Source organism: Mesoplodon densirostris, chromosome 2, assembly GCF_025265405.1.
Source record: "Mesoplodon densirostris isolate mMesDen1 chromosome 2, mMesDen1 primary haplotype, whole genome shotgun sequence".
Taxonomy (NCBI): Eukaryota; Metazoa; Chordata; class Mammalia; order Artiodactyla; family Ziphiidae; genus Mesoplodon; species Mesoplodon densirostris.
In genome coordinates this window covers 145,103,265-145,115,997 of record NC_082662.1, presented here as the reverse complement: position 1 = coordinate 145,115,997, position 12,733 = coordinate 145,103,265, and the positions used below count along the sequence as shown (strand labels likewise).

Below are 12,733 nucleotides of genomic sequence, written 5' to 3'. Positions count from 1 at the left end.
CTGAGATGTTATCAACTTGGGAAAGTGCTCACCTCTTTCCAGAAAACACCTTCCAGAAGGACATTCAGTGCCAAGGAGCAAAAGCTACCCATTATCTTGAAGGAAATGGGGCTGAGGGTGTATGAAGGGAGCAGAAGTAATTTTGGCTGGAAACGAGCTCAAAGACAGTCTCCCAATTAGTCACTGGTTTGTTTGATGTGTCCCCAAACTAGATTGGTTTGCTGTGTCTAATATCAGCCGAGATGCTACACAGAAGTGAGGTTTCTCCGCAGCAGTGGCATGGAACAGGAAAATAAAACAAACAAACAAAAAAGAAACAAAAATATCCTGGCTTTTCCACGCCCTGCTTGGTATCCTGCTTTTCCCTTCCATTTGGTTCTTCGAGGCTCAAAAGGGGCTACCGGAAAGGGCCTGTGCCAGGGGCGTCCTCCCACCTACCACATTGAATTCGGCCACGGCCCCGCTCTCTCCCTGTCTCTCGTGGTGGGGGGGGGGGTGGTTATGCCCTGTGTTCTTCTCCCAAGAGCCATGGAAGTCATAGGCCATGAAGCTGAGGAACTCCAGGTTCCTGCATGAGGCGTGGGAAGAAAGAGTGAGGGGCTAGTGCGCAGGGTGGAGCCCTCCCCCTTCCTTGCTCCTCCCTCCCCTCTCACGCAGTGTGTGACCTGGGGAGAGACCTGCATGGTGGGGGCGGGCTCCCTTCTTGCTCTGGGAGACACAGCAGCGTAGGAAGCACCTCCGGTCGCCCCCCGTCATCCAGGCCATTCTCATTCTTGGCAGCTCACGTCTTCAGCATCCTCAGGACAGAGTCCACTCAAGGACACCTCTTGCTATTTTGCTATTTTGAAGGGAAATCTAGCTTAGCATTTCTCAAACTTTAGTTGTGCACATAAATCACCTGGGAATCTCCTTCAGGTACAGGCTCTTATTCAGTAGGCCTGGGGTGGGAACTCATTCTCTTGGAGATGCTAAGTGCTTCCCTCTTTCCTTCCCCAGGGATATTTCACTTTAAGACTGAGTTCTTAAGAAAAAGGGCAAGGCTCCAAAGAGAGGGGCTCCGGAGTGATGGAGTAGCAGATGTGGTAAGGAAAGCCTCCTTGGGTCTGCTGGTGGTGCGGGTGAGCCCCTGCTCCATTCTGGGGGAAGCTCAGCCTACCCTTGGTCTCTTTCTCCCGCAGAGAACACATAGTTCCATGCCATCTGCCTGAGACTCACAGAGCAATTTTGTCCCCCTCGTATCCAGCTTTTGTGCAGTGTGGTCCTGCTGGGACAGCTGTGCTCGGCAGGAGGTGTGCCTTCCCTGAGGCCTGGGCTTCCTGCTGAAAGGCATTGGCCAGGTCCTGCAGGGGCAGCTCAGGTCCTGTGAACACACAGGCAGGGAACAGGCAGCCCTGTGAGCCCCAAGCAGATGTTCCCACACAGAAGCCTGAAAACTGACCACAGGGCTGGTCTGTGCTATGCAGACACATGAAGCAGCTGAGCCTGGGGGCAGAGCAGCACCTATGTGGCCCCCTGGCCAACTGGGTCTTCCCTATCTCACCCAGCTGTACCTGCACCAGGGCTATGAAGCACTGCTTATCTGATGGAGGGCTCCCCGGGCTTCCTGTGTACTCCCAGTCAAGGTCGAGACCATCAACGCCATATTTGCACAGAAACCTAATGGCTGAGTTGACAAAGGTCTGTCGGTTATTGGCTATAGCCACCATATCCATGAACCTGTGGGTTGATAAAGGGCAGTGTGGGCCTGTCTTACACAGGACAGTGGGTCGTGCTCCCTCAGAGGCAAGTGAGAAACTACTCAGGATATTGGTGCTCGGCTGTCTAGGCCAGAAGGGCACCGGAAGGGCTGCTTCAGAGGCTGCCGGGATATTTGCAGGTGGGTTATGGGCCTGGCTAAGGGAAAGGGACAATGTAGAAGTGCCCCCAAACAATGACATCACCAAGGGCACACTGACTCACTAGGACCTCTGCTTCCCAAAATTCCCTCCAGAAGCTTACTGCCACACCCCTGCCCAGGGATTTGTTCTAACCCGAATCAGAGCTGGCTGTCGACCCAGCATGGAGATTGACAAAAGAAGAGGAATCAGTTTCTAAGATGAAGAGGAAGAGAAGCACAGCAGGTTAGTGAAGACCTGGGTAATCTTGGGGGCCTGCTCTTCTACATCCCTGGCAGGTTAACATGGTTACTATTCTTCTAACTCACATCTGTAGAGTGCTTTGTGCTATTGTTATTACTATTACTAGCCCACAGTTCTTTACAATTCCTGAGGTGCCCCAAGACCAACCTCCCCACATCTTACTTTCTCAAGAAGTCCCTGGACTTCTTGGGGGTCTTGAGTTTTATAGACCGTTTCTATTTTAATTTATTTTTTAAATTAGCTAATAGCATCAGTTCTTAAGTGGGGTTTGTGTGCCTGGGAACCCCAGGCTAAGAATCCTGAATTTCAGTGAAAAATCTATGTATAAGCAGTGTTTTGGGAAGGGGAGTCATAAATTTCATCAAGTTCTCAAAAGGGCTCATGAACCAAAAAAGTATTAGAAAGACTGGTTTCGAATTTTGGGGACTTTATAGTTAGGACTTTCTAGGAAAAGTGTGGTTCCAAATATACCAATCTGTTATCTCCATAAATATCAAAAATGTCCTGGAAATGTCAATATTCTGGCATCCAAGCTCAATTTCACAGACTGTCTTTGACACCCAGAAGGGGAACAAAAATTCTCAGACATACTGTTCCAGAGCTCAGAAAATAGAGACACTATATGTTGTCTGGGATTAGTTGAGACCCTCCCTGTGCACATTTCATGGAGGAAGAGACTGAGGCCTGGAAAGAGGTCAGACTCTCTGTGCTGCATTTAAAGCAAGATTGGATGTATAATGGCCTGGAGCTAAGCCCACTCCACTGCCTCCTGAGGAGGTACCAAGAAGTCAGAAGGAAAGTCGGCCCCCAGAGTCCACTCTTCTCTCCCACTCCCCCTCACCCTGGCTACACCTCTGCCTGGCTGATTCCCCGATTGGGGGTCTCTCTGGCCAGTGAGCCAGTTCCCCACTAGGGGCCCTGCCACATTGGTGCCCACAGACAACTCACTTCTGAGTGCCGAAGTTCCAGCCCCCAGTGGCCAGCAGCGTCTTCAGCTTGGGATTCCTGGGAAAGACAAGAGAAACGCCAGAATTTACCCAGCCAGGTCCTGGGGCTCACCTCACTAACAAGGAAGCAAGGAGCCTGGCAGGGCTGGTGGGGTGAGGTAGGGGATATATAAATCCCTATGTTCAGATTCTCTACCAGGGAAGCTCTAGATTGGGAAAGAAAAGACACATGCCTGCCTTTGAGGACCTCTTATCTGGCTGGGGAGCCGTACACTCAAGGAATTCGGAAAGCAAGAGATCAGGACTGATCTTCAGAGAGGCTGTATTAAGGTAGTGATAACACTTGAGCTGAAGGATAGATAGATTTTAGGAGATAGAAGGGCACTCATTCCCAGTGGAGGGAAACAGTTTTACAGTCCAGATTCTACTTAGACCTAAGCTGGAAGGGCACTTAAGGAGTCACTATCTACCCCCACCTCTTCCACATAAGCATGGGAAAGCCCAGAGAAGTGATGAGACTTGCCCAAAGCCACAGGTCTGCAGCCAGACTGCAGTAATGGAGAAGGTTTCTGCCTTTGAGAGGAGGCGCCTGTCTTCTCCACCTCCCATCCCCACCTCCTCCACTGCAGCTCACATCTTCTTCGAGCTGTTGAATTCCTTGTAGAGTGAGTGTCTCATCATTCCACGCTATGGAGCTGAGCTGGTGATTGGTCATGCCAGCAAAGGCATATATGAGGTGGGTGCACAGCTTGGGGTCCACATCCTTGGGCAAGAAGCGAGCAGCCCCCTGTCTGTACTGGGCCCAGTTAGTGAAGTAGCAGACCAGTTTTGCCTCAGAGCCTGGCCAGTTGGGGCAAAGAAAAGAAATGGCAATCAGAAGGGCCAGCTACGGACTGGCACCCTCTGCCCAGAGGCAGAACTTATGTCATGCCAGAAGACGTTAAACATGGCCCTTCATCTGCTGGAGGCAGGGAGGCAGAACTTTCAAATCACAGCTTGGAATACTTCAGAATGTTAATTAAAATACAAATATATAAAGTGGCAGAGAGGAGGCCCCAGTTACAGGCCTGGGTTTATGTTTCTTTAGTCTTGCTTTAAAGAGGTTTGCATTTATATACTATTATCCCTTGTAGAGAATTGGTTTAATATCACTGACAAGGTTCTAACAAAGAGAATATTTTCTCTAGGAAAAGGCAGCTTGTTTCTGTCATCCCCATACCCTGTAGAATGGCTTTGTGTGTAGGGCCTCTCCTCCCAGATGGGGACTTGTCTAGCAGTGATGGGTCCCACCGAGGGCAGCACTGTGCAAAGCTGACCAGAACACCAGCACGCAAAGATGCTCATCTTCATCCCTGCAGCTGCCAGAAGTGTACTTTGGGCCGATCTTCTCTTTAGCCTTGGCTTAGGGGTCCCCATCTGAAAATGACAGTGTGGTCTCTGAGGGCTCTTCCAGCCTTGCAGACTATGATTGTGTGGTTGGTACACGCCAACATTTTATGCCAGGGACTTGGCAGAATGATGAGTTTGGACTGGAGCCTGTCTGTGGTCATGGTCTAGACCCTAGGATTTCCTTTTGCACAGACAGGGTCTCTCTGCACCCTCCTCCAGCCCCCATGTGGCCAGTGAGAGGATGAGGAGGGGGAGCAGTGCAAAGTGGCTATAGGAGGGTGTGTAGGAACCCAGAGCAGGAAGGGCTGGCTGAGACACCCCTGGGCCCATGGATGGCTCTCAGAAGGAGGAGTCAAAGCTCTTGGGTAGTCACTGGCCCTAACTAGAGGTCACCCGGGAGTGAAGTTTGCCGATGGGACTGGGGCATTGCCTGAGTGACATAGAAGGAGGCTTGGTGAACTCCCCAAAGCAAAAGAAGGAAGCAGGGGATTAACCCAGCGAACACATCTCTGGGACCATCTAGAAAGGAGCCAGGGGGCATTTTTTATTTTGTATCATATCCTGCCATAGCATATTGAATATTGCACATGAATATTTGTACTATAGAGGCAACCAAGTCTGGTGGTTAACAGCAAGGACTTTGGAATTTCATGCCTGGGTTGAAATCCCAACACTGCAACTTTTTAGCCAGATCCTTCAGCTTTCTCCTTCATAAAATGGGAATGATGACTGTTCCTATCTTAAGGACTATTGTGTGAATGAAGAGTTAATGTATGTGAAACACTCAGAACAGTGCTGGCAGAAAGTAAGCTCTATTCTAAATGGTTTGCATACATTAACCCTTAGCCCACACAAAATTCTATTATTATAAATATATACCATCCCATACCATAGCACACCATATGCCCAGAAGTAGCTTGGATTAAAGCTTTTGAGGAAATCTTCAACTTTTCTCTCTTCCCCATGTTTGCTATTTCTCTGGACCTGGCTGTCTCCTCCTGTGAGATGAAGAGGGGAAATGTGTGTCCAGTGCCACAGCCCAGGCTCAGGATGAGGGTCTGAGTACAGGGAGTGGTGTGGGATAGGAAGGGAACCCAGGAGTCCAAGTTGCTAAACATCACCCAGAGAGTTCTCTCCTGCCTTGCACAAGAGGGAGCCCTCCTGCCTCTCCCAAGCTCCACATGCAATCAGTTCAACAGACACGGAAAGAGTGTGCTGTCCTTGCTGAGGCAAGGGGCTAGGACGTGGAGCTGGAGAAGACTTAGGTTTCTTACTTCCAGTAGCTCAGAGCTCCCCTACTGGTGGTAGGGGAGACACCTAAGCCAGTAATTAGAAACACTGTGACACATACTGTAAAATGTGTACCAGTACTATGAGAGCACAGAGGTTGGAGCAAGTGACCTCAGGAAAGACCAGAGTCAGGCTGACATTGAAGCTGGCCCCACGGACACACAGGAGTTCAGCTAGTGGGTTAGGAGGCTAGAACCTTCCCAGAAGAAGGAATGGCAAGGCCATTATGGGGACAAGGACAGTTGCAGGGACCTGAGCTTTGGAGGTGAGAACCCACTGAAATCTGGCAAGAGCTCTTGGGGTGGGCGTAAGTGTTGGGGGAATGGGAGAAGGTAGCAGAGCCCAGGGAATGGGGCTGAGGCAACCCAGGGCTAGCTTCTAGAAAGGCACCATTTACCCCACTGGATCGTCAGCAGAACCATCAAACCTGAACAGCACAAAAGAGAAGGCAGAGATTAAGATGTCATTCTTACTTTCCCAGGCCCTCTATGGCTATTTAAGCACAGGAGCGAGAAGTGGTCAGGGATGGGGGTGGGCTCAGGACAGTTTCCTACAAATCCAGCTTCCTCTGCCCACAAGGGACCCAGGAGGGCACTGTGTCCATCCCTCCACCCAGGCCAGACAGCAGGGGCCCCTACCTGGCCTGGGCTAGTCCCGGAGCTGATGGAAGTCTCCATGAGCTGAGACTGCTCCCCCTAGAACATCAGTAGAGGGCAGTGTGGATTTAGGAAGATTCTAGGAAACCACTGACTTTTAAGCTTTTTAGAGAGAAAGTTTCTCCTTTGAAATAAGCAGAAAACCTGTCCTCAGGATGAAAAGAGCCAATTTGGAAGGGCGAGGCCAGAGAGTTCATCTCTAGGTGAGGTCTCTGTACCTCTGCTCACAGCCACAATTGACTACTTTTTGCTACTTTCCTGCCACACCCCACAAGAGGTTGGCTGAGTTACCAATATTCTTGGAAACCTAGGGCTCAGTGAGACTCCTTTAAAAGTATTTATTTCACCTCTCTGGTGACCTTGGATTTTCCCATTAACCTAATAAAACCTGCATGAAAATTTGTAAGGGCACCCAGGGTCATGGCTCCCAGGCTGCCCTTGCAGGGCAACCAGCATCAGGGTGGGGAAGAATTCCTTGGCAGTGGGCACCCCTGGAGAGTAGGGGGCCTCAGAACACAGGAAAGACAAAACCACCCAATGCTGAGGGGTTCACTGACCCCAGGCTTCCAAAACAGGAGGAAAAGTCATTTTCAGCCTGTTGAGAAAAGCTTTTCCTTGCAACACAAAACCTCTTGGGCTGAAAGACCTCAGCGGGGAGCCCACAGGGACGGCAAGTCTGGCAGCAGAGGGAGAAATGGAATGACCCTCCAAGGGTAATTCTCCTGAAAGCTTCTGCTTCCTTCCAGACAGCACCAAGGAGCCATTTCACATACACATCTCCACTTCCCCACAGCTCCCGGGGTGCAGCCCACGCTCCCCGACAGCACCCACTCACGTGCCCAGGCTACAGACCACACCATGGTGCTGGCCCAGTGACAGACTCCAGCCCACTCAACCAGCTATCCAGGTCCTGCCCTCCTTTTATCAGGCCTCCCTGTCCCACCACAGCCAGGGGTGTTGAAGTCAGACAGGGGCAGCGGGAGGGCACAGGGGGCAGGGGATGTGGTATGGAGGTCTAGGGTGCCAAGTAGCACGGACTGGGGACACCTGACACAATGCCCTTTAGCAATGCTTGGTTTTCTGGAACAATCACAGGGTGTAACCTGGGCTCTTATCATTGCCAAGCCAGGAGGCAAGAGGAGGGAAGAGGGAAGTGTTTCTAAACCTTCTGCTGGGCAAGCTTGATTCTGATTTTCTCTCTGTGAGCTGGTGAGGACCACGAGCAACCCCAGGCTTTGGAGGAAGAGAAACACCTCATGAATCAGGGGAGCAGGCTTCCAGACCAGCCTGCCTGCTTGCTTTACCACGGCCCTCTCTGCAATTTAGGTAATCTCTCTGTAAGATGATAGTGTTGCAAGTATAATCTATATTTTACAATAGTAATATTTTTATTACTATCCATGTGATAGTAATATTTTATATCCATTGAGAAAAATACATAATGATAAATAGCAACTATGAGCTTGGTAATATTTTTAAATGCCTGTGTTTCGTATGAAGAATCAGAGGGGGCCTCCCTGGTGGCGCAGTGGTTGAGAGTCCGCCTGCCGATGCAGGGGATACGGGTTCGTGCCCCGGTCTGGGAGGATCCCATATGCCGCGGAGCGGCTGGGCCCGTGAGCCATGGCCGCTGAGCCTGCGCGTCCGGAGCCTGTGCTCCGCAACGGGAGAGGCCACAACAGTGAGAGGCCCGCATACCGCAAAAAGAAAAAAAAAAAAAAAAAAAGAATCAGAGGGACCTCTATCAGTGTCCTGTGGCTGCTGTAACAAATAACCTCAAACTAGGCGGCTTAAAGCAACAGGATTTATTACCTCACAGTTCAGGAGGCCGGAAGTCTGAAATCGAGGTATTGGCGGGGCCATGCTTCCTCCAAAATTTCTAGGGAAGAATGTTTCCTTGCCTCTTCCATCTTCTGATGGCTTCTGGTGTTCCTTGGTTTGTGGCAACATCACTCCGATGTCTGTCTCCGTTCTCACAAGGCTTTTTCCTCTGTGTCTTTGCATGTCTTCTTTTCTGCCTCATATAAAGACCCTTGTCATTGGATTTAGGGACCACCCAGGGTGATCTCATCTTGAGATTCCCACCTTAATTACATCTACCTAGACCCTTATTCAAGTAAGCTCACATTCTGAGGTGCTGGGTGGAGATATTGGGCGAGGGGGCAGCATTCAGCCACTGCAGGACCTACTGGGACATGTTACTTATTCTGTCTGCAGACAATGGCCAGTGCGTACATGAACTCCAAGGTCCTGGCAAAACTCTGAGCTTCTAGGGGATCTGCTCTTTGGTCCTAGGCCTTAATGTGAGTGGCCTGAATGGCTGAGGGGGAACGTCCAGTGGCAGCAGACTCTGGAGTCAAGTTGCCTGGGTTTGAATCCCAACTCTATCATTTACTGTCTGTGTAACCTCGAGCACGTTCCTTGATTTCTTTGAACTCCAGTTTCCTCATCTGTAAGGAGAAGTCCCCAGAGGATGGTTATGAAGGCACTGCCTGCTGGCTGCTCTTATTCTTGGGGCTGCCCGGCCCCGACACTTCTGCCCAGTCTCTGTTGGTGTCAGAGATCAGGGCTCTGGTAACTTCTGTGAGGTCTCTAAGGCGGTCAGAGCTCTGTGCCCAGATGGACGGTCCCTGTGTCTTTGCCTTCTCTTTCACTTAGGGATCCTGCCAAGGAGCCTGTTCAGAATCACCTGAGGTCTATAGAGCTGCCTCAGGTCTTCGAATGTGGGCAGAAGGGGAAGGGTGAAGGTGGGAAGTGAAAACCAGGGGACTTTGAGAGGCTTCTGCAGAGAGACAGGTGGCCTCCTTATCTTGCCCCATACTCCCATACACATAGCTGACCTGTCAGCTTTGAGCTTTCCTGACTCGGCTTCCTGTCACCAAAAGGACCCTGCATTGTGGTTCCCAGGATTCTCAGTCACTCTAAGTGCTGACCTGTCCCCAATCATCTGGGGTCTCCACTGTGCCCAGTAGCCCCACCATTAGCATCACTACCTTGGTTTATGTAGCTGTTTCTTTTCTTTCCCCCTGACCACCTCGCTCCTGCTACTCTCTCCTGAAGCAGAATGCTCTTTTCCTTCCTAGCCCTTATCCTAATTTGAAATTATGTACTTATTTTGTGAGTTTATGAATTGAATGTGTGTCTTTCTCACTAGACTGGAAGCCCCAAGAGTGGGAACCATGTCTGTTTGTCCACTACTGTGCACTGACAACCCCAGTGGCCAGCACATAGAATAGTCCTCAACAAATATCTGAAAATATTGAGTTTATTATTGAATGTTGTTTCCTCAGTCCTCTCACCACTCAATATCAAGTGCTCAGAAAGTATCTGGTTGATGTGAGAAGTGCCAACCTCCCCACAAAACCTCTTAACTATTAGCAGAAGCTTTTCTCCCATATTGCAGTTGAAGAAACAGAAGCCAAAGCTTCTGTTTCTTGCAAACTTGCCCAAAGCTGGATAAAAGAGGAGCCAGAGCTGGAGTGAAGATTCCCAGGCTCTTCCCTTTTCTATCTGGGCATCTTCTGATGGGCCTGAGCCCCAGGCAGGGGTGGACCTTGTGGATGCTGGCCACTGTGGCCTTCAGCCATGCTGAAACGCACATCTGGGAGCGCCACCCCCCCAACCCTCTGTCAAGAAAGGGCACACTGAGCCCTCTCTGGCCATGCAGGTTGTGGCCTTGACTGTCCAAACATCAGCTTGTTTCCTGAGCCTGGTAGACCACATCCCAGTGGAAGCTGCTTTTCTCACAAATAACAGCAAGTTTGAGTATGAGGCAGTTGGCATTCAGTGGGTACCAGAAATGAGAGGCAACGATTGGATCTAGGTAGTATGGGCCAAGGCCAGAACTACAGCCCATTCATTTCCCTGAGCTTCTCCCCGACTCCCTCCTTCAGAGTCTGACATTATGTAGACCCCTTTCCTCTTCCTCCTTCCTTCTCTCTTTCTCACTCTCTTTCTCTCTCTCCTTCTATTCTTCTCTCCTTTATTTCTACACATAATTATTAGTGTAAAATAATGTTCATTGTATACTTTGCAGCATTAAGCAACATAAACTTAAAATAGATTTATGGGGGCTTCCCTGGTGGCGCAGTGGTTGAGAGTCCGCCTGCCGATGCAGGGGACACAGGTTCGTGCCCCAATCCGGGAAGATCCCACATGCCGCAGAGCGGCTAGGCCCGTGAGCCATGGCCGCTGAGCCTGCGCATCCGGAGCCTGTGCTCCGCAACGGGGGAGGCCACAACAGTGAGAGGCCCGTGTACTGCAAAAAAAAAAAAAAAAAAAGATTTATGTGTTGCCTATTGGAGCCTGGAATTCTATGCCCAATTACAAAGAAATAAACACTTTCTCAATATATTGTTAAAAGGGAAAAGCACAGTGTACCCATTGCACATGGCAGATTGAACACAGGTGTTTATCTCCACTCTCTTCTGAAACCCTCTCAAAATAGCAGTTAAAGGATTAAAATGGTATAAATCAACTAGGATGAAGTGAATGGAAGAGGGGACCAAAATAGATGAGAGATATCAACAGCTGTTTGGAAGATGAAACAGAATTAACAAGTGGAACTCACTCGGTGGACCTGAAAAAGCTGAAACCTCAGCCAGCAGATGGGGAATGCACAGGGAGCAGGGGATTCATGCCAAGGCACCCTGGAAAGGCACAGGAGTTGGCAGAAAATTGTGACGTGGAGTGAAGCTGACAACAGTAGGTATGCGTGAACTGTTTAGACCCCCAGATCTTCTTCTCCATCCCCATAAAACACAAGATGAACCAGAGTGACTGTAGATTTGGGGACACGTTGCCCAGCAGAGAGTGGAGGGGAATGGGGTAAGGGGGATACCAGACTGAAGACTGAGACTGATGACAGGGGAACTAAATGAAAGTCTCTGGGATGCGCAGACCAACCAACCCTTCCCTCCACTAGAGCCCCAAGCAGAGCATTAACTCCTCTCAGGAAAACAAACCAGCCTAAGAGAAAAGTTACCAAAACTCAGACTACCAAAGCTCAAATGACATCTTGAATGGAATAGTCATGCCCCTATCCCATCACCCCAAAGTGGGGGCCCTTAGATAAAAAGCCACCAAGCCCCTGGAGCTTCCAGTAGCGATGACTCACTATTGCATATGCAAGAAATGCAGGATCATCAGACATTTGAGGAAAGAGTCCCTACATGAAAGATAGATCAAACAGAAAAAAAAAAAAAAAAAAAGAAAGGAACTTGGAGAAATCAGAGTGAGTGGCAGTGAGGGCTTCTGATTTTCTAACCTCAAACAATTATGTTCTGTTAATGATGAGCACACATTACTTTTACTTTTTTACTTTTATTATTTTAAAATATTTAGGGCTTCCCTGGTGGCGCAGTGGTTGAGAGTTCGCCTGCCGATGCAGGGGACGCGAGTTCATGCCCCAGTCTGGGAAGATCCCACATGCCGCGGAGTGGCTGGGCCCGTGAGCCATGGCCACTGAGCCTGTGCGTCCAGAGCCTGTGCTCTGCAACGGGAGAGGCCACAGCAGTGAGAGGCCCACATACCGCAAAAAAAAAAAAAAAAAAAAAAAAATTTAGTCTACCTGTTTGCTGTACACCTTCTAGATAACAAGCACTGTGCCAGGCACTGGGGACCCTGAGATGAATTCACAGCCCCTGTGCCTGTGGAGCTTCCAGCCTCCAAGGTTAAGTACCGCTTCTCACTGGGGTCATTTCTCAAAACACAAATCCCCTTGAGAATCACTCACGCTTCAGCCTTTTCTCACTGGTAGGAAGAATTTTCCATCCCCACAATGGGCCCTGAGCCTTTTCTATCTTCCACCAAACTGGTTGAAGCTGAGATTCCTCATTACTCAAGGCTTTAAATGTGCAAGGGCAGTGGACTTTAGCTTGGGGCCTTGGGCCAGGGTCTGCTGGTCTCCCTGAGATGGGTTCCACCTGGCAAGGAAGGCTGGTCTAAAAAGGCTCCTTGTGGGAGCATCATGGCTCTGGCCCATTGCCCCATTAATATGAAATCTCATCTCCCAATCAGGGGCGGTGCACAGGCTTCTGTTTCGGGTGCTTCCACCCACTCACTGCCTGCTGACTGAGGGACTCTATAAGTATCAGCTTCCTCTCCCGTGAGCTCCCCAATATCATCATGAGATGTGTTATCACAGGCTCTGAACTGAGCTGGGCTTGGCCTGGCAGGACTCATTGTACATTGTGCCCATATATACTTGTCTATAATTCTCCCTCCCATTTCTAGGCATTTGAGTTTTCCATTTTTTTCTTTAATTAGCATTGCCAAAGCTTTGTGTATATAGCTTATTTTTTTTGAATTTTTG

At 49.7% G+C, this 12,733-nt stretch overlaps 1 protein-coding gene across 1 annotated transcript; it reads right to left on the bottom strand.

Annotated features, from left to right (window-relative positions):
* Positions 1–387: 387 nt before the first annotated feature.
* On the bottom strand, positions 388–7,280 carry CHIT1 (chitinase 1). Its single transcript, XM_060078434.1, is given in 8 exon segments — positions 388–568; positions 1,216–1,340; positions 1,551–1,716; positions 3,087–3,143; positions 3,720–3,754; positions 3,756–3,925; positions 6,162–6,191; positions 7,256–7,280. Coding segments are annotated over 8 exon segments (789 nt in total).
* Positions 7,281–12,733: the final 5,453 nt, after the last annotated feature.